The following is a 27,202-nucleotide window of genomic DNA, read 5'->3' as shown; positions in this document are numbered from 1 at the left end:
GCAAGTTGCATGCGTGAACAATGTGCACTAGAACAGACCAGGAGCCTGGGACAGAAAGATGTGATGGTGGATTGCATCTGCAAGAGTTGCCAGCGCAGCGGGGGGCTCCCCCATGGAACCATCCCAAAGCAGCCTTCTGGGATTTAGTTATGAAGGTCATCCTGCTGGTAGTGGAAGTTTTGCTGACATAAAACAATCCATTCTGCTTTGTAGAGTTATTTCATAAATGTGCACAGCTCTGTTTCCAACCAGATGTGTAGCTGCTATGTGATCTGCTAAAAGCTGTATTACAGATGATGTATGAAGTCAGCATGTTGATGGTTGTCTCTAATCTGCTAGATATGCTCAGTGTCATCTGGTCTGCCAGGAGCAGCAAGTCTGCTCTGATGGCTGAGTGCAGTAAACTGTTAATTAAAAACTACAGTGGCAAAAGAAAGTGCAGTGGACTAGTGCCAAGGGAGCTGCTGCAGCAGGAATCCCCCTGATGAGGGACAAGCATATTTAGTCTCACAGCCAAATGAATAATATGAAAAGGATTATGTAAACTAACACAATATGATACTGGTGTAGCATTGACTCTGCTGCTTAAAGGTGTTTGGCTTTTTGAAATTATTTTAACCATAAGACTTGTACCAGTGTTTTGGGAGGTTCTGTTGATAATGGTGGTTGGTAGGTTGCAAGATCTCACCAGAGAAATTAAGTATATAATTAAAGATGTCAATATTAGCTGCAGTGGGCTTTTTATTCTTTGTACTTGTTGCAACTTGAAAGCTTTGTAGCTTTAAAACGTGATGGTAAACACAAAGAAATACTTTCTTAATTAAATGGTTTTTTACCATGGCTTTAATCTACAACAAGCCACACTTCCATGGAAGACTGCCACAACATGCCTCACCTGTTCTCATTCTCAGACCAATGCTGTTGGTGGTACAACATACATGTGGTCAATGGGAAAGGTGTAAGACCTGGCTGCCTGGTCCACTGAAAATGTCCAGAAATTCAATTGTTTTCTACAGTGTCTTATCACACATGGTAATCTACTAATACCTAAAATTCTTTACCTCTGGCATCCCAGTCTTGTTCTTGGGTGCCCCATGGAAGCTCTTCACCTTTTCTGGGTTGAACTGCCAGCTAGCACACAGCACTACGAGGAAGGAGGAATGGGCAGGGTGCCTTGGTTATCACCACGGGTCTTGGGTCACCATCACATTGAGTGGGATGATTGTCTGGTGTTGGGTAAATTATTTGTCCCTGACCTATGCCAGATTGACCTGCTTAGTCTTGACTCTCAAGGGGTTTTGCTGTAGTGCTGAAGAAAGCTGGATGACAGTCTGGATTCAGTATACAGCAGGAAAACAAGCTGAATTGCAGGAAGTTCCGTGGTTTGCTAAATACTTTGTTAAATTTTACCATTTAATTTAAATGTTGCTGTTTGATTTACTAAATAAGTTCTCTATTTAATTTGTCATTAACTCAGCGGTGTCTGCTGTGGAGGCCAGGGACTCTTTTGACCAGAGTCAGCACATAGCAGCTGTGTGCTGGTTTTCAGTCCTCTTTCATTTGTCCTTGGGTTGCTTTGAGACACAGCTCTTAATGCTCTCTATGGATAGAAGTCAGACTGCAGTGTGTGGATCGCTTTATTGCTGACGCTGTGAGGAAAACAATCCTTTTTAATGCCGGGGAGGGAAGAGAAAGTGGCCTTTCACAGAAGCTGTTTGGAACAATTTTTTTGACTACGGTTATTAGGTGCAGACGTGGAGGCATTGTCAAAGGCTTACTTATAAGGTTGGAAGGGTGCAGTTAAATCACACTTTGCTAAATAGCTTGGAATAAACTTAACTGAACCCAAATGTAGAGCAGAAATGCCTCTACTGAGTGCCCACGCAAAAGTGCAAAATAAGTTTCCAGGGGAAGGTGACCTTGTAAAAACTTAACCAGAAGCATGGGCTGCTGAGAGAGTGCTCTTATGGTCTAAGAAGAGAACCATCTTCATAAGGACTATGTCCAGTTTCTTCTTTCCAAGCCAATATAGTGCCTGTTTGGGAGTTGTCGGCTTTTTTATTTCATCTTCATAGTTTGGCTCTGAGCTCTAAGCAATGCCACTGTATGGATCATGTTTTCATCATTTATACTGAATTTTTGTGCTAGGCAGTCCTAAAGGAAACTAAGATTCATCTACCAAAATAACAGATGCAGACATCTACTTGCCCTAAAATACTGATCAGAACCACAGCTGGTATAAACTAGGATGACTCCTTTGACTTAGCAAAGCAGGCTTGTCACTGAAGCTTTTGTAGCTTTTTCTAATGAAGATGAACAAAATACATGCAGCATAATATCCTGAATATCCTAAATACTGCTCTCCTGTAGGAACTGGGCAGCAAGTAGCAAGTATGAGAAATAAACTGGAATAAAACTCAGAAGAGAACTGTTACATGCACTTACTTTAAGCTGTCTTGACAGGCTTGTCATAAGGCTGTCAAACTGGCTATGGTTTGAGGATGGTCTGATACACATTTCTTCCAGGCCATTAAGAATAGAGCTTATAAGAACTGATATTCTGGAAAGTCAGATAAGCTCCAGTGCTTCCAAAGCTTACGTGAGGAAACTTAGTGTGAACAGAAATTCTGAAAAATCTCACTTGGCAAATATTAGAACGTAGTTTTTGATTTTGTTGCTATTTTTTTAGCTCTTTGTATTCCTCTCTACACACTGAAAAAGATGATAAGTTGTTTTAACTCTGTCATATTTCATCAATCAACACTTTCCATGAAGACATCATGATTTTTTTGATGAACGTGTATTTTCTGACAGAAGTCTTCTGTCAGCACTTTTTAATGTTCTCTAAATAAGACCCAAAAATCCTATTGTACTTTTGCAAAGGTAACCTCTCGGGAATATGAAACAGTCTCTAATTATCTGGACTTAGGAAGGAGAAATGAATTGTCTTTTCAAGCCTTGGTCTTTGAAAGCTGTGCCATATGTTGGAGGAGAAAGTACTTCGCTATGGCCAAAAAATAACAGTTTCTGCATCAATTTTTCTTAGGTAGGTATCTGTGTTTAATATACTTAAATGTGCTATCCTCATGAGTGACTATAAATTTTTAGATTTTTTCCTCAAAGAAGGCAATAAAATTACTTTTAGATTCTCAAACTGATGCTTCTACCCACTCCCGTGCCTGATTTGGGAGTATTGGGGTCTGCCAAGTTGCAAATGAAGTTACATTAATTTCAAAGTCAACCCTGATTAGCTCTGCACAAGGTTTGTTTCCAAGCCATGCAATTTGGATTATCATTTGTAAGGTAATACCTGGGCCTATCAACATAATGGGATATTTTATCATGAACTTCCATTACATTTTGAGTAAGAACAGAGTTTTTTGCACAACAGAGCAAAAGGAGAATTTTCTTTCACTGTGTTATCTTCTTACAAATCTGATTTATCTTGCCCAAAATGACAATGCTGTTGACCTCCTTAAGAATTATATACTATGTTGTAAGCACTGATAGGTTTCCATCTTTTATCCGTCCTTTATTCTGAGTCTGTGAACTCTGAGCTACTAAATTACAGGTTGGTAATCAGAACAGAAAAAGTGAAAAAGGATACATGAACTTCTTAAAAATGCACTCAAATTACTTAGTTCTGCAAACCAGCTAAGTAAGAAAAAACCAGTTAATTCACTTGGAGTTCTTATTTTTTTTGTAACATGTTGCTCCATGAGGAAGACTAGAAACACTGGTGGGATTGAAGTGGGGGGAAGAATGTGGCTGGTGGGGACCCACTGAAGAGAGAAAGCAGAGATTGTAGGAGGACATGGAGGGGCTGCGTGAAGGATCGTCATATGGAAGTTTCATCTGAACTTTTTCTTAAATCTTTCTGGTTTTCCTCAATGTCTTTGTTTGCTGAGAAGTTAAGCATGCAGCCTGCTCTCTTGCTGGGCATCAGACCCAGCAAGGATGCTGCAGTTTGCCCTGAGCTGAGTTGAACCAAAATGGGCTCTGCAATGCACACAGCCGAAGGGTGAGGTGCCAGCCTCTGCTTCACAGCCATATCTCCAGTATGGAAACAAAAATAGCTTTTCCTGTTTAGTTTTTTTCATTTATTTTGAGTCTATTCTTACAATTTGAAATAGCTGTGGCCCTGTGGGAGACATTCCGAGTGCAAAACAGAAGATGGAACCAACTAGTCACAGTAGCAGTAATGACTTGCAAGCTGGTTGCTGCGGATTGCACATGCAACTTTTTGCTGGCAGACAGGATGAGAAGGAAGAAGAGCTTGAGTTTGTATGTTGTATCATAGCAGAAGTTGTTTGTTATTTTCCATGTTCTACAAGGTCACATAAAGCAAGCCCAAAGTGGTAGTGCTACCGTGTGTGCTGCCCTGTCAGAGGTTACTCAGTGGAGCTCTGACCCTGAGTGTGCACAGAATACTGGGTCTAGCTGCATGTTTGGACACTCCAAGAGTGCTTTTTCACTCTTGACTCTATAACTTGTATTGAAAACCCTGATTGGCTTTTAGAGCAAAAAACCCTATGTAAGTAAATATATTCTCCATGCACACCCTTTATGGTAGAGGAGAGAGAAAAATCTGAATTTTATGTACGGTCGTAATTGTATAATTATTCTGAGAATAGACAACTAGGCAAAGCCACTCTTTCATTTGACTGAGTAAAGCTTTGAAAAGTAAACAGTGCATGTATGGAACACTGAACTCTTTTCATGTCAGTATTTTCTGGGTAAGTGTCATTTAAGTTGATGTAAAAATCCTTAAAAAGTGCAAATTTACTATTTAAGTTTCTTGTGCAGACAGTTGGCTCTCTATATGGGATATATTTGTGTACTTAGATAGAAAGTCATATTTAAATAATTTATTTTAGGCTGGTCATTAACTATGCATAACCCAATTCATGTTAAAATTCAGTTCTTTTCCTACTGAAATTCGGTGTCATTCTTGTTATATTGCTTATCAGTAGATTATGAATCAGTTGCCAATAAAGGCTGTTTTTTAAGACAATGAGATTATGCAGGGACTTTCATAATTTTATTTAATCAACAATTAGATTGACGTTTGAGTCAGAAAGTGATTCAGCTTGCTTTTTTAGAGCTGTGTGGGTTCTGCATGACCAGTGAGACACCAAGCCTGCATATTTATTTCAGGAAGGAGAGAAGGTAGCAGGTTCTGTGTGGCTGGAGCAGGACTGCTGGGTAAGAAAGGATAGTCCTATCCAGTATACTTGGCAGTTTTCCATACTCACTTATCAAGATAAACTTGTGCAGCTACTGAAAATTTAACTACACCAAACTACTTTTTTGTGCTTCTGGCTGCTCTTGTCTCCCTAAAGATGGAGTCCAGCATGTACCTATTGTCCATATCCACGTGTCTCAAGACCAGCATATTTCACTTCATAAGACTTAATGCTTTATGAATTCCTGTTTGCTGTAGACAAGATTTAAAATGTTACCCCCACTCCCAGCTTCTGTTTCTGAAGGCAGGAATTTAAAAACTATCTCTGCACTCTACCTGGAAAGTTGCCTGAGCACTGGAGTTGAATTCAATAGCTACTCAAGATTCCATAAGTAGGAATACACTCTGTGCTTCGTGTTGTTATCAGAAAGCCTTTACTACTGTAGAATATAAAAACCTGATTAAGTTGTGGGGAAGAAGGAAGTGAGGTGCTATAAGTTGTTCATACAGAATCATTTGTAGAGCATTTTATGTCAGCTATAATACTCAAGTGGGTGCTAGCGGAATATAAATCTCCTTATCAGAATAAGAGAACTTTTTGTTAAGAGGCCTTATTATTGCACTAGCAGTTGAGGTTAAGTTAGTATATCTACTCTAGCCTCATAGTTTTCACTTGTTAACGAAAACCTTTCATCATTTAAACTGAAATTTTCTTCTCTGTCCTTACTGAAACATTTTTGTGTGGGGCTCTTTACTCTGGTCTTACTGTGTAGAGGAATGTGCTTTCAGCTGAAGTGTTTCACTTCCATTTTCTCAGTCTCACTAATTAAAATTGGAAAGTAATCTTTAAATAGATATTTCTTTCACAATTTTTTACAGCTTGTAAAAAAAAAAATCCAGTTTTGTTTGCTTTTTTGGGCATTCTTTGCAATCTGAAGGTTTACTGTTTCAATGTCTTGATGCTATCTTTCCATCCTTCTAATAGCTTGAGTTCACCAGAGTGCCCCCAAACATTAAGGCTTAAGACAAGTCCAACCACAGTATTTGTGTAGTTTCATGGAAAATTTCTGCAAGCTATAGTTGTTGCTGTAACTAAGAATGTGAGCTGAGACACAGGGGTACTGGAGAATGAGACCTGACTGACATGGTAGTGGGTCTTTGGAGAGCCAGACTGTAGAATGGCAAATCCCATACTCTGATCCAGGGGGAGAGCTGATGCTGAGATCCAAGCAACCATGCAGTGCAAGGAAGACTCGCTCTTATTAGGCAGAACTTCAAGTGAGAAGCTGTGTGCCTCCTGCTTTTGATCAGGAAGGTGTTTTTCAGACAGTCCCAAGGCTGAAGGCTGCTGAACTAAGGTGCAGCATTTATTTGTCCAACTCTTGGTTTGGGATTATACACTTGTCACTGTCTTTTTCACAGGGAGGTGAAACTACTCTTAAGTACTCCCCTGTCCATTGGGTTTGTCCATGCTGCTCTTCTCAGGTGTGTTGGTTTTCACTGCTTCTCTAGGAGAATAGAGAGTGTCCCCTGCCCTTACCTGGTGACTAAGACACTGCCACGAGGTGGAAGCATAAACTACCACTTTTAAAATGGAGCTTAATTAACTTATGGAAGGGATTAGAGGAGAGAGGGTTGTAAGGACTGGTGTCTGTGTCCCTGGTATTGCAGGCTCAATGTTCCTAATTTGGCTTGATGTAATCTGGTGTCTGACTGGCTAATCTTGTTACACTGATACAGTGCTGCCAATCCTTAGAGCCTTCCACTTTTTTTTTTTTTTTTACCCCTCCTCTTATGGAATAGTTGAAACTGGCAGAGAATGTGCAAGATCAGTGAAAAGCTAGAGTAATGATAGCGTGGGACTGCAAGGCTTATTACATTATGGGAGGAAGAGGACCACGGTATATATGCATTGTACTGCTAAAAATATTCCCTGTGACGTGGGACAGAAACACTAGCCACATGGTAGCTGTGACTTGTTCTGGTAATGTGCTCTCTTGGGAGTATCAGAGTGCAGGATAAGGTTCCAGGGTAGTGGCAGAGACATAGAACTCAGAAACACATAGACATGACCCGTGTTACTCTGTGTGGAGCAGAGGCAGATTTGAGAGTTACAGAATTAATGAAAATGAACTGGGCAGGGATTAGAGCTGCAAGAGAAAAGGTAGGATCAGGTTCTAGTGCCTAGGAATCATATCATATGGGATGAGGGCAGCACTCTCTCTGGAGGACTCAGGCACTGTCCTTCTGGGACATTTTGAGGAAGGCACTGCTTCGACAACAGTATGGACAAATAAAAGACTATCCGAAAAAAGCTGCTGAGGATAAAAGGTGCAGGTAGTGTATAAGTGGAGAAATTAAATGCATGCTGCCCAAAAGGCCTGCTTGCTACAAACTAATAAGTGTGCAGAGCAGAGGAAGAAACTTTTCAGACTGTGTTGTATCATATCAGAGGAAGACACAGAATATGGGGGGAAGTTTCCTGGTGAAGTCTGTCAGACAGTGAGTACATGCCATCACTTTGGCCTTGTTTTTTCGCTCTAGGGAAGTTAATCATGCTTTAAATTTCTGGTGTTAGACATGCCTTGTGATGATCAGGAGTGTGCCTATCTTCCCTTCTTGCTTTTATCCTAGGTCCAACACGAAAAATGCCCCTGACTGCCAGTGCCATGGACTTCTTTCAGCTCTTTGTCCCTGACAATGTACTAAAGAATATGGTGGTCCAAACCAACATGTATGCCAAGAAGTACCAGGAGAGGTTTGGTAGTGATGATGCCTGGATTGACGTCACCTTGACAGAAATGAAGGCCTTCTTAGGCTACATGATATCAACCAGCATCCACCACTGTGAATCTGTTCTCAGTATCTGGAGCAGCGGCTTCTACAGCAACAAGAGCATTGCACTTATCATGACGCAATCACGGTTTGAGAAGATCCTGAAATACTTCCACATTGTGGCCTTCCGCTCGAGTCAGACAACACATGGCCTCTACAAAATCCAGCCTTTTCTGGACTCTCTGCAGAATGGCTTTGACTCTGCTTTTAGACCTTCACAAGCCCAGGTAAGAGTTAACCCGTTGGCAGGGAACATCCAGTCTGTGCACTCTTGGTTGTCTCACTATGATGGATAGTGCAGAGCACCACTGCCTGAAGAAGAGCTGGGGCTTCACAATGTGAAGCCATGCTGTGGTGCTGCCATGAAGCAAGAGAGAAAGCAGCAGTGTCCTGCGTGAGTGCTCATCAGTGTCTGACTGCAGCGCTGCAGTGCATGCACTAAGCATGTTTCAGTGGGAATAGTGCTCTATGAGCTGGAGCTGTTTGCTTTAGTGGCCTAAACATGCCTGGAAACTTCTCAATGAGGCTGACACTGCTACGTTTTTCTATCCTGAGGATGGGAGGGTGCAGGCTTTGCCTGTGAGGGAGAGTGGAAAGGGCAGAGCTGATGCAGCTGGGCTGGAAGGAAAGCTGGTAGCTGCTCCTGCTACAGGCTGAGGATTGGATGGAGGAGCTGAGTTTGCAAGGAATGACTGTCCCTGACCTTAGCAGAAAGTCCAGTAGCAGTGAGTGGTGAAAATCTTTTCTTAATATTCTTTAAACTTTGTTCCAGTATAAGTGATCTGCTTTTGGAGCTGTTGCTACTGGTCATGTTCAGAAGTCTCAAAAGAAAATGAAATAAGCATGAAATATATTACTGCTTGAAATAACTTCTCAATCAACTTTCTGTTTTCAGAATATAAATATTTCACTTAGACCTTTGGGAAGGGTATTGTGCCCATGGTCCTCTTTTTCTTCCTGTTTCCCTTCTGAAGCATCGCATTTTTGCCCACTGCACAAAATTAATGAAGCCATAGATGCATCACATCCATTAAAGTGTGCCTAAAATAAATGGGGAGTGATTACAGCTTATTTTATAGACAATAAAAATCAAACCTGTGTAACTCATGAGAACACAGCTGCCTAAAAAGCTGTTAAGGTAGAGAGGGGAGGAGCGGGTGTTCTCACTAAGCCATGCCAGCAAGGTACGTTTCCATTAAGACAAAACAGACAGTGAGAGACACGGTATTGTTGGGACTGAGCTCTCATTAAGGTATGAAATCTAATCTTTATGGCCGCTGACTTCAGTGGGCAGAAGATAAAGGCTTCAGAAATGTGATCACTGTGTCTAATGTAAATGCTTATAATGATGTGCTGTGGGACATGCTGTGAGTGAAAATCCATTAAAGGATAAATTTGATTTGCATGTATATCCTTTCTCCCATTCCCCGTCCTGAGCAAGGTTTGAGAACTGAATTGACAAAATCACAGCATCCTGTTTTCAGCGGCAAAGTATCTAAATCTCCACAAGCAAAATGTATGTTTATCCTGAGCTTGGTAAAGAGATGCTGCTTAAAAAATATGGGGGAAGAAGTAGAGACAGCCAGTTCTCTTACTTCCCCTTCCACTTCTCTGCTCCCTTGTCAGTGTTTACGTCAGTGAATTCTGTGCAGCATGTTTCAGTGGTATTGAGTGGAACAAAAAGCACTAAAATACAGCTTCAAAAATAACCCTGTGAGAAAGAATAAGGTTTTGAATTTGTTGTTAATAATACCCTAGTGTACCTCCAGTAGCCTACGGGGGGATGTTCCAGGCCTGCTCCTGAAAGGAGCCTTCTGTGTAACATCCTCCTGGGTGCCATCAATCAGGGCTGCACACTACCTATCTCAAGAGATGAGGACCCCATCTGCTTAGAACAGCAGGAAAGACCTCTCCCTGCAAATTGTCTTGAGTGCAGATTAGCAGACTGCGGTAAACATAAAACCCAGAATGTCAGGTCCAGTGAGAAATAATAGAAATAATTAAAAATAATAACCCAGTTGCACAGAAACAAATGGAAAAGATGAGGGGAAAGAGCCATTTAGATGGGCTTTTGGATGTGCTGCCTCTGAAAGCAGTTTGGAAAGAGGAGCCCAGCCTTCTGTAATCAGAGATACCCGAAATACCAAGTTCAAAATGGAATTGTTACTTAAAGTACACCTGTATCTTAAACATGAAACTTTTGGTACCTGGGTGGCTTGTGTTCAAGCTTTATGCTACCATCTTGTAAGCAGCATCAAGCAGTGGAATGACTTGTGTTCCTTGCTGTTGAATGCAGCAGGGCTGTTTGGGCTTGTAGGTAGACTTATTACTGACCTTCCTCTGGCAGTGTGGACTCACAGAAGTTAGGAAGATACCATGTTTAACTCACCCCTATGGACAGAGCAGAGACAATCTACATTCAGAGGCAGTGCGACATCTGCCTTCACAGTTGTTTCTTCTATAGATTTGATCTTTTCTTTTTGTAGAGCTAGAAAAGATTCTTCAAGTGGAATTTCTGTCAGAAAATGCTTACGGAGTTTTTTTCGCATCTGTGACCCCTCCCCCCCTCCCCAAAATGTGCCTGTAAAAATAACACCACTGTTGCTATGAAAAGAAACAGGGAGAGAGAGAACTATGCCAATATACCAAAACAAAGAAAACAATCTAGTGAATTGTAATTATTTTGCTAAATATACTGAGCAAACAAAAGAAAATAATTACACTCCAGCTTATGAAAGAATTGAAAGCCCAGAACATTATAATTGTGTATCAGCAGTGCTAGCTTCAGTTTCTGAAGTTAAAAAATGGTGTTCTGACCTAGATTGGATAAAAAAATGACAGGAATATTCTCTGCATCTTATCCTTCCTCAACATCTGTATAAATAAGTGCTACCTCTACCTGAGCAACAAGAGGTGGAGTTTTGAGTCTGTTTGTGTAATCAGTGTTGTTTCTTTGCTGCTTAGCTTGGTAGCTGTGCTGCTGCTGTCTGCAAGCCTGAAGGCAGGGAAGATGCCCTGCCTGAGCTCAGGAGGTATACTGCACCAAATTCAAGGGTACTGCCTGCCAAGGCTATACACTGAATTCCAGAAACCAGAGGAGTTCAGGGAAAATAACATTGCTGCTCAAATATCCTTCTGTGCCTGCTGAGTATTTATATGCTTGACACCAGGATGTGACTAGACAGGATTTCTGTCTTTGTCTACCCCTGACTGGTGTGGGAGGGGTCAGGAGCACAGCTCCAGGTACTCTCTCCTTCCCTATCCCTCCAAAGTACCTTCTCTTTGGCGTCTTGGAACCAAAGAGTTTTGCATCTGCCCAGTGAAATGTCAGCTGGAAACATTGGCTTAAGTTCCTGTCTCTAGATGGAGTGAAAGAGAGGTGAACTGAACCTCTTGCTCCAAGGGCATGGTGCTAAACTTTGGCTTATTACTAGGCAGCTTGTTTGTGTTTCACTCTTGGTGGTATCATAGGGTACAGCAATTTCAACATATTTCTTCCAAACAAGCTCACAGATTGGATGACAGCTTCTTTGAAAACATAGAGGGGGAAAAAACAGGCTGATCAACTTGCTTTTGTGTCCTCATGAATAAAAGTTCATTTGGCATTGAGCATTTCCAAATTATAAGATCCTGCTCATGTCCTACCTCTGTATTTCAGATTTTCTGTTTTCAAAATGATTCTGTAGGAGTTGAGGGTGCTGGTTCCAAACCAGGACCGTTCTGACTTAGGGCTTTTGTGAGTATGACACAGATACATAAATATTCAGAGAACGCTGGCCAGGCACAAGATGTGGAGCAACGGAAAGACAGACTGAGGAGCAATAAGAATATTGAACAGGAAGGTAAATTTCTGATGTTCTGTAGCTCCTGGCCAGTTGATCCTTTGGTGAAGCCAGATTTTAGGCACAGTTTGGCAAAAGAAAATGATGAAAATTTATTGCTAATTTTAAATTACCTAATGGTAATGGAGTGCTGTAAAAACTGAGTTTTTGTTTCTTAAAAGCGTTGATTGAAGACTGAACAAATGGGCAGAGGAGCATGTAATCATGGCTCCATTGGAGGTGGGAGTTAACCTTTGAATGAGGGCAAAGAGGATCCATAAAATGTGGATAGGTCAATCAAGACTTTGAAAGTGAGAAGAGAAAGAATCTTTGTGATATACTGGAGGAGAACTATCAGAGAGAATTAAAGAAAAATGATGTGGTCAGTGTGATGGCCTAGGAAAATGGCTTTCCAGCAGCAGTCTCTAGGGCAGCACTAAAACTGTTGCAGGGTGGTTGTGGGCTTGGAAGTAAAGTTGGCTGGGTGAGTGAGTTGTTACTCTAAAATGAGTAACATTTTAGAGCTCTTACTCAGAAAGAATGGAAAATATAGGCATCGCCTGGCTGAGAAGAGTTTGCAAGGAGTAGGAGGTAAAGAGTGACATTCAGATTCACTGACCAGTGAGATCTGCAGCAGGAAGAGAGGGACGTCAGCAATGACCAAAAAAGGAGATAGCAAGGGGCTTCTTAAGGGAGGGAGATGCTCTCAAATGTAGCATAATGAAATCAGAACTGATAGCTAGATGTACAAGCAGAGATGTCAGATACCAGCAAGAGAATTTAGTTTAGACAGGAGGAGCTTTGGAGCAAAGTAGAAGCGCAAGCTACTACTGCAGAAGCAGTGACTGACTCTGTGCATACAGGTGCAGTTACCCAGAGGACTGTTTGCAGCTGGATGGTACCCACCAAAAGCCAGAGATAAGGCAAGCTGAGGGAGTTTCTCCAGGAGACAGACTGAAGAGACAGCCTGTGCTGTGGATGGCCGTGGAGCTAAGGAGAAGATGAGCTACCTCAAGGATGTGTTGGTTCATTATCTAAGTAAAAGGAGTGCAGGAATTCCAAGTATAAGGCTTAGTGGTCCTGGGGCTTTGTCTACAAGCCTGTTTGGGCTGTGGTGAGAGCAAGATGGGTGGAACTTTGGCATAGCAAGAGAGTTGGAAATTATCTAAAATGGAGAAGAAAGGCACTCCTGACAGTGGCTATCTGTTTTGTTCTGTGAATGAAAGATGTTGCGAGGTGGAGCAATTGCTGGAGTCCCATCTTGGAGTCTTGCCTCTCTGTCCCTTGGAGTGTATGTACATATTAAAGGGAAAACAAAGAGTGAAAGTTTAGCAAGTAAATCTAGCAGGGATGAGGATGACCATAAAGCAGAGGGAAAAAATGAGAAACCCAGTGTGATAGCTGTGGGGAAGCAAAGCAACTGAATGAGGAGCTTCTTAGACCTAAACAGAACTGGGAATTTGAGAGAAGAAAATGGGGATGATTTGTATGAAGAAATCCACAAGATTTTCTGGCATCAAAGGAAGTCAGGAAGAGGGGAGGGCTTGGGGAGTGAGTCAAAGATGGTGAAGAGGCGGCCAGGAATATGTGTAGGAGTCAATTAAGCCTGAATGTAGATTTTTATCAAGATGAGAAGCAGGAAAGAATATGCCATGGAGGCAGTAAGCTCACTCCTGTAAAAGTGTATATTTCAGCAAGAAAGGGGAATAGGGAAGGAGCAAATATCACTTTGCATGGGGATTTGGCAAATACATGAATTTGAGATTACAGGAGGAGCAAGGAGACTGAGAATGCAGGAGAGTGAACAAACTAATAGTACTGGCCAGTGGCAACAGGGCTAACTTTTGCCATAATAAAACTATGTCAGTGCCAGAAGGAACAAATTGCTCCCTTTGAAAACAAGATGGGGATCAGCTGTTCCACCAGCAGGCACAGCCCATAGAGCACTCTGCTTGCAAAGCTCTTTACAGCTGTCGAAGCAGTGGCTGCGTATGGAGGGGTGACAAACGCTTGTCTCCCCACCCTCTCTAATGGAAGGAGGAAGAGCAAGCTTCAGGGTTTTCATTTCATTTTCCTTGCCTGTCCATATTCCTTCTTTGCAGCAACAGCAAATCTTGCCCTACTCTGTTTATATTTTTGTTCCCTCTTCACAGCCATTCAGTAGGGACTTCGGTGGAGCATTAGTCTTCTTATGGAGAAACGACTTAAATGTTCAGTACAGGGAAACAAAGGAGGGGAAGCTCTGGGTCCTAAAGGAAGGCAGGGCTGAGCATGGGCAGGGAGAAGAAGAAGATGGGGAGAGGTTTTAAAAATTCAGATTTGCTTTCTAAATTTAAGGCTGTCAGGCCTTACTGTGTCATAGAAGGCAGAAAGAGTGTGAAGGGTAAGGAGGATGCAGTAGAGCTGCTGTGAAGAGAGCTGATGCTGTGGTGCAGTTGAGGGAGAGAAGCTAGACAGAGGGTAAAAGATGTCCTAATGTGATGCTTATACAGCCTTTTCCTTAGGCTACTCTCCATCCTACAGCAGGGGAGATTAGTGGAACACCACTCAGTGGGATCTGGCAGGTAGAAGGCATTTCCAGAAGTGAGAAATTCTTAACTGTGTATCCGACTCCATCCTAAGGGATGTGCTCTCTCTCTCTGCACCAGAGAGGCAGAAAGGCAAAAATGTTGATGAGAGCATGTTTAATATTTGCAAAATGCCATCAGAATCCTCTGAGGTGGAAGTGGGAAATGCCCCAGGTGGCCTTTAGAAGGGAAGGGCCGTGTTATGTGTGAACCTTGAGAGAAGAAGATTTGGCTCCAGTGGGGAAGCGGGGCAGCTGCAGCTATGAAAACAAATAGCTTTGTGTGCAGCTCTCCTTTTTCACATCTGCGTTTTGGTGTATATATAATTTGAACATTTCACAAGAGTGCTTTCAGATGGTCCTGTGAATGTTTTATGAGTCGTTAAGAAGTGCAGTGCGTATAAATGACAGTGTGCAGCCATCAATTCGTGGGGAGGGCACGGGTGCCTATTTTGGGTTGACAATGATGTTCAACAAACATCTTGTATTCAGGAGGCCAGCAGCTGCTCATCACTGATGCTTAACTACTTACCCTTCACATCTCTCCTGAAAGCATTTCACAGGTTTAATGCAGCTCTGTTCTCATTTCTGTCACTGTGCACAGATGAGCACAAAAGCAGCGCACATGCAGGCATGGAAAGGCTTGGTCTGGGGGTGAGAGCCTCTGAGCCTGTCTCCTGGAGGGATGGTCACTGGAAAAGAATGAGCTCCTTTATATATACCCATATATACATATATATATATGTGTGTGTGTGTGTATGTATGTGGGTATATATAATCCATCTGACTTAATTTACACCCCTTTACAAGGGTATGAACTATGGCCTGCTGGGACTGCTTTCCCCTCATGTATTAGGAGGGGAGCCTGAAGTTACTTGCTCTGATTTAGATGTAGATGTCTGAATTTGGTCAGCATTCATCAGCTGAGATCTTTCAACAGTTTGCAAGCCTTTGCCTTTTCAAAAGTGACTTGCTAGACAACTTGCATGCTGTGCAGTGAGGGATGTGTATGTTATGAACAGCTGCAAGGAGGTACTAGTAATTTTCTATAGGTGAGTTCCGCAGTGTAAAACCTAACAGTTTTGCTACTGAATTAATGAAGTGTAACAAAACAGTTAGAAGGATCAGGGAACCACTTATATTATCTGGATGCAGAATGCAGATTGCTACTTGCTCCAGTTTGCCTTGTCTTTTTCTATTCCTGCCTCTGGTGCTTTATCTTTGTCTCCTTTTGTCAAATTTTTCAGCTCCTGAGGGAAGAGAGACTTTCCTGAAGCTACCACCACCAGGAGAGCACCACCTCCTTAAGTGGCAGCAGAAAATATCTTTTTCTCCCTTAACTTTTCCCTCTCTTTGATGTGTATTTTCCTTTACTGTAACCAAGGAATGTACTTTACAATATATTTTAGGGGATGTTTGGGTGGAAGACATTCTGCCAAACAAGATGAAGCTTATGATGAAACTTGGAGAAGGATGCTGTTAACAATCCATTCTCCTTGCATTGTTTTGGAGGGATGTTGAACTGTAGCTGATAGTAAGAAGTGAGAGCCATGCCTTGCAGTGTTTGCAAACCACATGTAGAGCAGCTATCCACAATGGAGTGTGCTTGGCTAGGCTTTGGTTTTCGTTGGGTGGTAGCATGGAACAAAAGTGGGTTTGCTTCTTTGTATAGGGTGATGTGCACAAGCACAGTGCAAGGGTTGTATTTCCTTGAAAGAAGTTAAAGCACCTTTTTTTTTCTGCAGTTGTGTATTCTTCTGTTTTTTCCCCATCTCTTTTCTTGTCAATGGCAGGTACTACATGAGCCCCTCATTGATGAGGATCCTGTTTTCATTGCTACCTGCACAGAGAGGGAGCTGCGCAAGAGGAAAAAGAGGAAATTCAGTCTCTGGGTTCGGCAGTGCTCATCCACTGGTTTCATCTGCCAGGTGGGTTTTACCTCTTCAAATGTCTTGATTCAGTTCCAGCAGGCCCTTAAATGTACTGCAGGACCAAAGGTAACAGTCACTTCTCTTCATTATGTTGCCGGGGGCTACAGTCTGAATGCAACCAGTCTCTGACTCCTGCAGATAGTAGATCCAATGGACAGTGATGACATGTTCCTGATGCTCTGTTTGCTGTATGATTTAACTGAGAGTGTCTGTCTCTAGTACTGTCCATCTGGCTGCCAGCCCTAGGCTAATTAAATTGAAATGCAGTTAAAAGGTCTGTGTGTTTGTACATCCTAAATTTATCTAAATGACTAGGTACTGTGACTTCTGTAATTTTTAATGAGTCAGCTTCCCTCTCTCTAACGCTGCATCTGCAATAGCCAGTGGTGTCCAGTAAACTAAATCAATATGGTATCAAGATGTCAATTTTTCTTTGAGAAACATATTAATGGGGGTTCCTATTACGTATCTTTTCACACATCTACTTCTCGATCAAAGAAATAAAATTTGATGTGACTTCGAGGTGAAATGTGAGCTGGACAGGGAGACATGCTAAAAGGCTTGTTTTTAGTGTTGTGAAGCAATGGGAACATCTTTCAAATTCTCAGATTGCCCAATTGCTTATTTATTTTCAGACCTCTTGAAAAATCTGGTCATTTATTTTGAAACCTAGAGGTCAGGGGGCAGATGTTTTCTGATACTTCTTTTTCCCAGGAGCTTTTGTGAAAAAAGTATATTTCAGAGTGGTGGTTCAGAGATGCAGGTAGCCCGTGCACATCGCTTGTTCAGGCTAAACGCATGTCAGAACTGCAGAGCCTGTGGATTTGCTACAGTTGGACATTTGTTCAGAGTAAAGCTTGGCCAGTGAGTCATTACAACTGTTTGAGTAGCTGTGCAAGAAAAGAGGCTCACTGGGAACAGGGGATTGCATTTTCAGCAGTGCTGTTCACTCTGAGAAGAAACGTAGGATCATATATCTTCCATTCATGTTTTAAAGCAGCTGTTTTGTCTGATACAAAATGGACTCACCTTGTGAAGCATCCTTTAAAGTTTCTGCTCTCAAGGCTCTTGGAAAGTCATTTTCTATACAGAGGCAGTGTTTTTGATCCCCAAGGAGAACTCCACTAGTCCCACACACAGTTTATTACTGAAGCATATTGGGTATAGCGAGCACAAAGTTTGCCCATCTCTCTTGCCGTGCACCCCCCAGCCAACTGCCACCAAACTAATGAGTCTTCAGATATGCCAGACGTTTCGGATTCTGAGCTATAATTATGTTGCACCTCCCATCCTGTCTATTGAGAGAGTAAATTATTGGAATGCAAAATTAGACAGAATAGATGCTCAGCACCACCCTAATTCTCCTGTTCCCTTAATGAATTAGATACGCACGCTTCACTTGCATCCGGATGATGTCCAGGATTATCTTACCAGCTGCCTTCTATTTCCATTCCATGACTTGGCTGTCATTATCAATATGCTAAAATGATTGGGTGAAAGGGACCTTAGAGAAGGGTGAAAAAGAATAGATGGGAACAGGAACATTCATGCTAAATGGAAAAACCTAGTCTGGGAAGGATGAGCATCTTCAACTTTATATGCTGGAAATACTATGTTCATTTTTGTGTCACACCGACGAGGGATCTTGCAGAATCCAAACCACTTATTTGATGGTTGTTTGGTTTATTTACAGTATTGAAACAGAGGGGGTTTTTCACTGTGTTTAACATATGGAGAGAATTGCTCTAAACTGGTAGAAAATCCAATGTTTTCCCCTTTGTGTGCACAGCCTCCCCTTCATCTCTTGTGAAGCTGTCATCATGAAGGAAAGACTATTTGCCTGTTAGTTAAGGACTGACTGGTCGAGCACCTGTCTGCTGTTACAAAAACCTTACAGGACCCACTTGGAAATATGCAGAAATTCTGTTATACTGCCTGGAGGAATTCCCTCCCTCATTGTTTCCACATGGTGACACTGGGGTCCTTTCATTCAAGATAAAATAGGACTATCAATACTTCAGAAATCAGGCCAATGCAGTTTCAAAAGTCTGAATAATATATATCTATAATAAAGTGAGACACCCAAGCAGACGAGAGAATTGAACTACTTATGAGTGGTTCTCAGGAATGGAAGGAACCTCAAGAGGTCTATGATGCTCCTGGCCAAAAACAAGGTCCTCTGAACCTGATTGATAAGCCTGATGTTAAAGAAATCTCCATTTGAGGAGACATCCTAGTTTTCCCAGTGTTCTGCTTTTCCTACGATGAAAAGGGTTTGTTGGTCTGTTTTGCTAATGTAAAATGGTTATCAGTGTTTTGAAGCCATATGCTGAGCTACTCTGTGAACTCTGGTTGGCAGCTCACAAGTCAGTTGTTGATGTCAGGAATTTCAGCTGTTTGATTCCCCAAATTCCTCTTTCTGCTAATTCTCATGAACAAAACTGAATCATGTTTTTGAGTGTGAGTAAATACTTCTGTTTAATGACTCATCCTTTACTTTTTTAAGCAAATGGTGTTTGGTTAAAAATCCAGCCCAATAAACCATACATGGAACAGAAGTGGCATAAAACCCAAGTGCTGCTTGTGGATATAGCAAGGTGTGTAAACTTATATATGCATAATGCAAATAATGTATATATATTAGACTACTTTTCTGTAGTACAGGTAACCTGACTCCACTCTGACAGTTAAGTCTCTGTTTTAAGATGGGTGCACAATTTCAGACCATATCTCTGCTTTGGAATTTCTCAAGCAAAGCATCTTGTTGCAGTGAATAGCTTTGTTGCTGAGTATCTTTTCACGGTCAGCTGGCCAAGTGGGAACATGCAGGAAGGACACATCATTCAGACAATGTAAATGTACGTCTACTGCAGTTGGGAACATGAACAAAACCTTTCAGAGGGTTCGAAAGGGTTCCAGGAGAGCTGACTTTGGAAAAGTAGATGGCAAAACTGCCCTGATACTGTTGCCTTTTTCACCTGCCCTTGATACTGGACATCAAGTTGTCAGCAGCTGCTGCTGCGGGAGAGGGCTTGGGCCTTTTTATTTCTTTCCTTCTACTTCAATGAGAACAACAAACTCAGCTTGCAAGACCTCAGGTGTCCCTCTCTGCTCCATCTTCTCTTTGCTTTCCTTGTTTCCCTCCAATCTATTTCCCTATATACTGGTTAGCACTTATATTTCTTTACTTACCACTAAGACACTTTTCAAACCAATATTTTTATGTCTTGATTGCAGTTTAAATGGTTGCAGTACCTAAGAAGTCTTTCTTTCTTAGAGCATTTGCTGAGTAAGTCATCCTATTTAAATCAAAACTCCAGTTGTGTCAGGTTTTTGTCAGTTTTTATTTCTCTCTTTCTCTCAAAATCTGGAACTCTTGCTTGTAAAAGATGTTCATAAATATGATTTGTAAGAATCTTTTTCATTTTATATCTAGTAATATTGCTCATCAAAAAATGATGAAGTGAGCGGCCAAATATCTAGTCAGGGCTAGTTACCTTGTCCTTTTTAGGGCACACTGTGCTCTCTCTTTGCATTTTTTGTGTGACTCAAAAGGAATGAGTGTGGTTAAGAGTAACTGTTACTAAGGGATGCCTAGTCCTTGCATAGCTCCTCTTGCACAAGAAGGTTTTCTGATTATTTTGCAGGAGAAGGAAGCACAGGATGCTGGTGAACCTCAGCACTGAACCCCATGGAGAGTCAGGCAGAACAAGCCTATTCCCATACTGCCTCATCCTGAACCACAGACACTTAGCACAAATGTAACCCTAAGACAGTTCCTGACCCAAAGAGCCATCAATCAACAAAATGGAAGGCAGTGTGTAGATGGTAGAGAGCACTGCAAAGCGACAGTCAGGCAATATTAATTACTGTGATAGGCGGTAATGGAATTAGCTCATCAACGTAATTATTAGCTTAAAAAAACTGATATCGTGGTGAGAAAGAAATTACTTTATGGATGTGTATATCCTTCTCTATTCATTGAGATGAATTTTATTCTCTGAGGCTGTACTGTACACTTTTCCCTTTCCACACCCCCTTCCCTGCCCCCATGTATATGGGCTCTGAACTTGCTTTTATTCCCTGGCAGAAAATTCTTGCAATAATGCATTTAATTTTCACTAATATCCTTGTGAAATATGTTGCTCAGATTTATGAAGTCCTTCAGGTCCTTGTGCTGGGACTGAATTTCCATATTCCACTGCTTACCCTGAAGAAGTGATGAGTCAGAACAGATTAAGGAAAAGTACTGTGTATCTGCAGCTTGAGTCTTTCCATGTTCCTGAAGGATCAGTGACTTGCATGATAGCTATGTTTAAAGAGTGAAACTTGGATCAGGGTGGCCCTTGCCTGACAGGGTAAGAAAGGGTTCTCTCACCAAAGAACAGCAGTCTCAGTAAAGGGAGATGTTTAAGGTAACTCCACAGATCAGTGGCAGAGTTCTCAGTTGCAGCAAAAAAACCCCAAACAATGAAAACACCATGCTTTTATAATAAATGCTATAGTTCATTTCAGACAGGGTAAGTACAATCAGTTTGAATACTTTGTAACCTTGTTGATTTTACAGAGTAAGAATTTACTTCCAGAATTTAGAGAAACTGAGATTGTGCCCCAAAGAATTTATAATTTCCCAATACACCACGTAAGTGTATTTAGTCAATGGGAAAGGGAGAGGTAAATAAACCTGGAGTGAGTTTTGTTTTCAAGGTCAGAGTTGCAGGAGAGTTAACCATCTGTGTATTTTTTTAATAAAGCTGCTCAGAAATGGCAGTGTTTCAGCCTATTTAAGTTCTGTTTAGAGATTAGTCTGAGCCCTTGCATTTCTTTAAACAGTGTACTGATAGTTTCTCTATTGCTGGAACAGTTGCACCTGGAACACACAGATGTAGCAGCTACTTTGAGGAGGTTCTCAAGGTCAGGCTTTGGCTGGAAGGGGATCCCAGAAAATCTGATTGCCTTCATTTGTCAGTCACTGTTAGCTGGAAAATCCTATCTGCTTTCTTCCTCTGGCACCCACCAGGCTCTGGCTTTTTATTGCATGTCGTTCTGTATCATCAGCATCTGAGAATCCTGATCTCAGTGAAAAGTCAATTATCCTCTTGATAACCAGTTTTAAGTGGGAAGGTAGTTTTGCAGATGTATGATGGGCCAGTTCTATTCGTTTTTTGGAGTTTACAATCTTACCATGTTTCTAGATGAATGGGGAAACCAAACATCTAAATGTGACCTAATGCAAAGGTCTCTCACAGAGTTTACATGCAGTCCTAGTGTCTATTTTCAGCTGGGAATGAAGGTTATTTTTCAGTTCCTGTTTGAGGTGCTTGGAGTTTATGGCAATAAAACTGCCTGTGTAGTTGTGTCCTTTCTGCAGCTCTTCTCACTCAGTGCAACTCTGCCTGGGGAAGGAGGCTAAAAGCACCAGAGCCTCCTACTCTTCTGTACGCCATAGGAATGCCCCTCATGGATCCTATCCCTTTGTGCTGGGTGCTGTAAGCAGAACAAAAAGATGATCCCTGCCCTAGCAAGTTTAGTATCTAAGTGCAAGATGGAAGCTTAAGCTTCCCACAGCAAATCACTTTAGTTCAGATACATTTTGGCTGCCCAGAGAACTCTGGAAGCAGGCTGAGTGCATCAGTATTTCTTGGCTAATGCATACAGCAGAGTTGGGACTAACGCACTGCTAGGCACCAGTATATATCCTACTCCCAATGAGCCTGCATGGGCCAGGTAGTCATCAGCCTTGTTGCTCCTCCTTGGAAATGAGCTGGGTCCTTGATGTTACTGATTTGTCATCTACTGGTTGTATCTTAAGACTTTACGCCCTTTTTATGTAAGTATATTCCTCCTTGAGCTACTATGTGTTATCCTCTCAACAGTAACAGCACTTCTGATAGTTTATACTTTACTTTACTTGCTTCACTTCTCACATCTCCTCACACACCTTCTCACAGCTCAGCAGTAATTTTCTTAGAAAAACTGAGTCAGTGTTGTGTAATTCTGTGGCACCAGAGTGAAGCCTCAACCATGGACCTGAGCTGGGCTGCCAGTTACATGGAAGGAGCCCGGAAAAGCAGCATTAAGAAGCAGCAGGACCAATGCATTGATTAGCAGTTGCCTGGTGGGGATTGCATGCTTTATAGGAAAGATTTTGAAGATCAAGAGGAAAGAGCTCTGCCAAGGTTAGTGGTGATTTCCAACCAGGCAGGAGAAGGGCAGCATGGAAAGAGGCAAATATGGGCTTCTTTGACATTACTGGTTGGATGCCTGGCTTCATGGGGCAGATGTGGGCAGGAATCAGTATACTGACAAGGTATAGGAGGAGCTCAATAGGGAACCCTAAACCGTAAAGGCTTGTCTCTATTTTTCAGCCCCATTTTCATTTAATGCTGCAAAGAAGAGGGAACTGGTGGAAGGCTGATGTGGTTGAAGCAAAGGGTTAGGCAAGTGATTTGAGGGGCAGAGCACTGTCTGGATGTCAAGATACATTTCAGCAGGGCCAACGAAAAGAAGGATGATTGCAGTAATTGAGAGGAGAGCCAGTCAGTTCTTAGGTATTTGGAAGAACAGGAAATTATTATATTCGTAATAATGAATCTGCCTGACCTAGATGTGGCTGCCTGGGAGAAGGTACAGAGAGAAATCTGTGTTTGGTGATCTATGGGTTGTTGGTCTGCCATACAGGTAAGATGTTGTAGTGCCCTCAGTGGTAAGGAAATAACATGGAAGAGGGATGTCATGGCCTTAAGCCATACTGGACTTGCATTGTTAACTCTACCAGCATCTTTTTGCCAGTCTCACTAAGATCTTTTTAAAAACTTTGAAGAACATGTGCGGGCAAAACAGACATTTGTCAGTCCTCAGCACAAAGATATTAGCTGGATTTTTACATTCATGCAGATTGAAATAATTCAAAATAGGATGCAGAGGGAGAAAAGAAGGGGACCAAGGAAAGAGCTTTTAAGGAACACCAAGAGCTAGCTGGGAACAGATTGGGAAAACTATGTCTCTCTTGCATACTATTTTGAAAGTAGTCTTTAGAATAGTAGGAACAGAATGAAGAGAGACTCAAAAAAATGAAAATATATGGTCTTGGTAGAGCACCATTACTGGTACCAACAACTGCTAGACCTAAGAGCTGTCTGGGTAGAGATGATTAAAGAAGGGGGAAATATGAACTGCAGCAGGTTTAGGGTGAGACTGGAGGGGAGAATCTCCCAGCAGTGTTGGTAATGGCAGCCGTTAGAGATGAGGTTTAGAATGAGAGGGGAAAACGGAGTGAGGCAGGATCTAGAAAGTAGTGCTAGTAATTAACAGTTGTGTATTTGGCTGTGAAGTCTATAGAAAAAAATAAAGGTTTTTTTTGATAGCTATTTAGGATCCAAAAAGTGTGACTGCTTTTCTTTGTTCTCTTGCTTTTATAATTGTGTCATCTTTCTGTTTTGTGGTTGTTTAGGATCTGCCCTTTGTGAGATATTTTTGCACAATGTAGCTTTCAAAGTCTTCCTTCTGTTTATTACTACCTCTGCCCTTTTTTTTCTTCCAAATGCCATCTATTTCATTTGAGAATTGTACCCTGGGGTGCTTCAATTATGTATGAAGGTGGAATATTTGGAATGTGCTATTCACAAGTGCTTTCAGTATGCCATCTGAACTTTGAATATGAGCAGAATCACTAATATTTTAGTTTCTAGGGCACATTCTCTTAAATGAGCAGTCAAGATGCAGCTTTTGTTCCTAAGTGCTCAGTATTTTACTCTGTCTCCGTGAGACCTTACGAACCTTCCACATGAGGATGATGAAAACATATTGGATTGAATGTGTCTGGTGCCGTAGGGCTGCCATAGATAGAGACGTGATAGAATTGACCATGTTGTTGTTCTGATAAGAAACAAATAGTTGAGGGATGACTAGATAAAGCTCCATTTCTGTCCCAGTACTGCAGGTTAAAGATCTTCAACCTGTAGCTGCCTCCTAAGATGTATGATGTCGCATTTATAGAAGTTATCCCATTTGGTGCTGTAGATAAAATGGATTGGTAGCCCCTAGAAGAAGATACACAGTGAAAGAGATCTCTGCAGATATTCAAGAAGAATTGCTTTGACTGTCACCTGCAGAAGCAGAAGATATTGGCTGCCAGAATCTCCATCTGTTATCCAGCAAGAGTTGTTCAGCCTGTACTTCCGATGATATATTGCTATTGGTGCACATGGAAAGGGCATAAAGCTCTAACGCTGTCCCAGGGCAAACCAGAAAGTCTAGTTAATGGTTTAACAAACATTTTTGAGGAGCAGCTTCTGCCTGTGACTGTGAAGGTCTTGTAGTCAATTTCTGGCAATTTGTGCTTTTTCTGCAGACTGCTGATTCTTAAATACTACTAATGTATTACAGAAAAGGAGGGAAAGCTGTGGGAGGTAGAATGAAATAATCTGGATGAGAGGACAGGGAGAGGTGAAAGTAAAGGCCATATGGGATCTTAGGCATTTGCAAAGATAATTGAAGCTATGCCTTTGTCAGTTGTCTGTACCCAGTCACTGTTTCACAGCAGCTTTTATGCCTTCCAACATTGTGCTGCTGTCATCCGTCTTCCCAATAGAGCTGGACATGATAAAGCTTTGAATGATGCTTCTCCAAAACAAGAAATACTGTGCCAAGAACAAAGGTTGTTGTTGGATAGGCAAGTAAGTGCCCAAGGAGAAAGAAAGAAGTATATTTAACATCGAAGAAAGAGGGAAGGTTTTAGCAGTGTGTATGGATGTTTGAGTAAAGGGCACTGGGGAGGTGAACAGAGTGAAGGGAGATGAGAATCACAGCCAGGTGCACAGAGAATTCTGCTAACAAAACCTTGTAGCATCCTACTATGAAAATAGGGGCACCTCAGTGGACAGTTGCATGGTGGGCATGCTCTTTAAAGTAGCTGCTTGCAGACACATACAGTGAGGGACCAGTTGGCACACCAGCAGTGCCAGAAGACTGTCTCATCCCTTAGAGGGACAACACTCTATAAGGAACATGGAGTGAGCATGGTGCAGCAGAAATTCCTGGTTGGCTAAGACTTACTGGATTAGGGGAGGTAAGGTGTAGGACACTTTTATAGACTTAGAGAGATTCCTGCTTTGTTTTCAGTTCAATTGCTAATCCAAGGTCAAAACTAATTGTCCACATCTTCTGTCTTCACTGCCTTGTCTGTAGATTTTAAGAGTTTGATGTGTGGTCTCTGTGCTGACGTACTAGTACCTTAATCTTAATTTTGTTGCCAGTAATCATGTAACACTTTCGCTGTAAATTTGGAACAATCTGCCCTTTGAATGCATTCCACTGTTAAGCTGCTCTCTGAATCCCTGATTAATAACCTAAATGACTTATCATAATTAGCTAGTCCTCAGCCTTAGAATTGGGGAACACACAAATTTGACAGCTTTCAAAAGTAAGTGGAGCAGGATCAGGGAGTCTACAAACATTTCTGCCTTTGTCCTCATCCGGAAGCTGTTTCTATCAAAAAGGGGATTTAATTTTTTTTTTTTTAAGCACTGTGTATTTAAGACTTCCTTTTAATACATACTCTGTTTGTTTTTGGAATTAGTGCACATTTGTCCTTGCACCAACTTTGTTCTTTAGCATGTCAGTACCTTCAAAATACAAATTATGTCTCATTTCTCAGAGATTTCATACGTAACAGACTCTGATGAATTCTATTCCACAATGCATGAATTGCTAGGGAATATTACATAAAATATATATAGAATGTCAGTGCTGGGAGATGCACCATCTAAAATAGGGAGAAGCTGTTTAATTGAATTTTATTCTTCTCTAAGATCATTGAGTTGCAAATTCCTGGGACCACTACTGCAAACATGAACATTTTTGTTCTCTGAGCATTGCAATGAACTTTCATTTATAACAGGGTGTGTGTAAGAGAAATAGACTATACAGGAAAGCAATGCTTCATGCTTTGCATGGTTGAAGTTTCAAACAAATTTAGCAATTTTGGATACATCACTCCAAAAAACAAGGCAAAATTCCTTTTTCCTGCCCCTGAATACTGAACAAGTTTCAGCTTTTTCTCTGACAGGTAAAATTTTCTGGAATTCATAAAACTTTTGAGTACTTCAGAGCCAAAGTCACGAAGGCAGGCCTGTGCAGTTTTTTCAGAAAATTTGCATTCGTGTTTTTTAAATCTTTCCAAGTTCCATGGTGTTAGAGTACTGTTTGAGTGACTGAGCAGTGTCTGCTTCTTCTCATTTTTCTTTCCAGCAGGTTATTTTTGCTGACTCTCAGAATAAGATGAAGGTTAGATGCCTAGTTGGCTTTTTTGGGTGTTGAACTTTGGTAAAAGTTATACTTGTAAAATACTGTCATTGAAATAGAATGGGAGTACAAATGTGTACAAATTTGTATACAAAGGAAGGGTTACACATTTTCTCCCTCTGCATGGCAACGCAGGAGACTCCTCTCCTGGAGGGGTCTCTGGTACTAATAAAGCAATAGCTTGACTTCAGTGCTCTTTCAGTTGTTGGGACTTTGTTTGGTTAATTATAGTTGCATTACTAAGGGGTCAGTGTTCCTGCACTCCAACACAAACATGTGTGTCCACCTACAGCTGATGGTGACAGCTCTTGAAATGCATAGCCCTGTGGACTGACTGTAGCAGGGTATGCACTAAAGCTCCTGCAGCCTGCTGCGAGACAGGCATTTCCCTACTAACCACAGTGTATTGTGCTGTACCCAGCCTCTGGTTCAGTCTGTTTTGGTGGGTTGTCTCCAAATCATGATCTAAGTAAAGGATCTAAGAACTAGCACTGTGCCTGGAGAGTTTGATGATGATGTTCTGGCTGGTTGGGTATGTGTTTAGCTGGCTCCTCTCATT

General features: G+C 41.6%; 1 protein-coding gene and 1 long non-coding RNA gene across 2 annotated transcripts in view; one reads left to right on the top strand and one right to left on the bottom strand.

Moving 5' to 3' along the window:
- PGBD5 (piggyBac transposable element derived 5) overlaps positions 1-27,202 on the top strand; it is a 73,188-nt gene that overhangs the window by 22,875 nt on the left and 23,111 nt on the right. The window contains exons 2-3 of the mRNA XM_032681665.1: positions 7,820-8,247; positions 16,201-16,335. Coding sequence (XP_032537556.1) covers positions 7,820-8,247; positions 16,201-16,335 — 563 coding nt within the window. The remainder of the gene's footprint in view (positions 1-7,819; positions 8,248-16,200; positions 16,336-27,202) is intronic.
- Positions 8,786-11,746, bottom strand: LOC116783806. Its single transcript, XR_004355852.1, has 3 exons — positions 11,666-11,746; positions 10,228-10,411; positions 8,786-8,841 (listed from the first exon to the last, which is right to left on the bottom strand). It is a non-coding gene; the product is annotated as an uncharacterized LOC116783806 (long non-coding RNA).

The sequence above is a fragment of the Chiroxiphia lanceolata genome, chromosome 3 (genome assembly GCF_009829145.1).
Source record: "Chiroxiphia lanceolata isolate bChiLan1 chromosome 3, bChiLan1.pri, whole genome shotgun sequence".
Classification (NCBI taxonomy): Eukaryota; Metazoa; Chordata; class Aves; order Passeriformes; family Pipridae; genus Chiroxiphia; species Chiroxiphia lanceolata.
Note: the sequence above shows the minus strand (reverse complement) of the source record. Positions and strands in the feature narration are given on the sequence as shown.